This window comes from Octopus bimaculoides, chromosome 26 (assembly GCF_001194135.2).
Source record: "Octopus bimaculoides isolate UCB-OBI-ISO-001 chromosome 26, ASM119413v2, whole genome shotgun sequence".
NCBI classification, from domain to species: domain Eukaryota; kingdom Metazoa; phylum Mollusca; class Cephalopoda; order Octopoda; family Octopodidae; genus Octopus; species Octopus bimaculoides.
In genome coordinates this window covers 16,034,127-16,034,954 of record NC_069006.1, presented here as the reverse complement: position 1 = coordinate 16,034,954, position 828 = coordinate 16,034,127, and the positions used below count along the sequence as shown (strand labels likewise).

The 828-nt window shown below is 40.3% G+C and overlaps 1 protein-coding gene across 1 annotated transcript in view; it reads left to right on the top strand.

Moving 5' to 3' along the window:
• The window catches only part of LOC106881685 (keratin, type II cytoskeletal 1-like), a 149,191-nt gene that overhangs the window by 2,170 nt on the left and 146,193 nt on the right, over positions 1 to 828 (top strand). Inside the window, exon 2 of the mRNA XM_052976920.1 lies at positions 442 to 686. Coding sequence (XP_052832880.1) covers positions 442 to 686 — 245 coding nt within the window. The remainder of the gene's footprint in view (positions 1 to 441; positions 687 to 828) is intronic.

The window sequence follows — 828 nt, the reverse complement described above, 5'->3', positions numbered from 1 at the left end:
CGGGCGTTGTGAGTGTTTATTGAGCGAAAACACCTAAAGCTCCACGCGGCTCCGGCAGGGGATGGTGACGAACCCTGCTGTACTCTTCCACCACAACTTTCTCTCACTCTTACTTCTTGTTTCTGTTGTACTTGTAATTTCTGTTGTACCTGTGAATATCCCCCGAGAACTATGTTAAGGGTACACGTGTCTGTGGAGTGCTCAGCCACTTGCACGTAAATTTCACGAGCAGGCTGTTCCGTTGATCGGATCAACTGGAACCCTCGACGTCGTAAGCGACGGAGTGCCAACAACAACATCTTGTTAGATATAAGTTATGCGTCTAAATGATACATCGAACTAGAAATACATATTTACATACACGTATATTTATATATTCATTTGCTTTTGTTATTTTGGTTAAAAATTTTTTATTTATTTATTTATTTTTATTTTTTGCAGAAGTGGCAATGTGTTTATGTGCGCCCTTTGTTCAGTGCACGTGACGTCTCAGGAGCAGTTAAGCAGTCACTTGAACGGTGCCAAGCACAAAGCTAAACAACGCATGCTGGACAGGCAGAATAGCTCCAAAGATAAAGACTCTTCTAGCTCTGCCAGTCGCAACTTTCAGGGAACAAAATGTTTTTACGGTGTAGGACGAGGAGGAGCAAATTTTCGACGTGGTTTCCGAGGTTCTGGGCCAAGAGGTGAGCGAAACATTCTAGTGAATTTTACCTTCAATTATTTTATTTTACTGTCCTGATTGCTTTTTCGTCTTTGTTTATATTTATGCCCGTTCAGTAAAAAAAAATTAAAAAATTCATAAAGAAAAGAAAATGAACTCCCAAA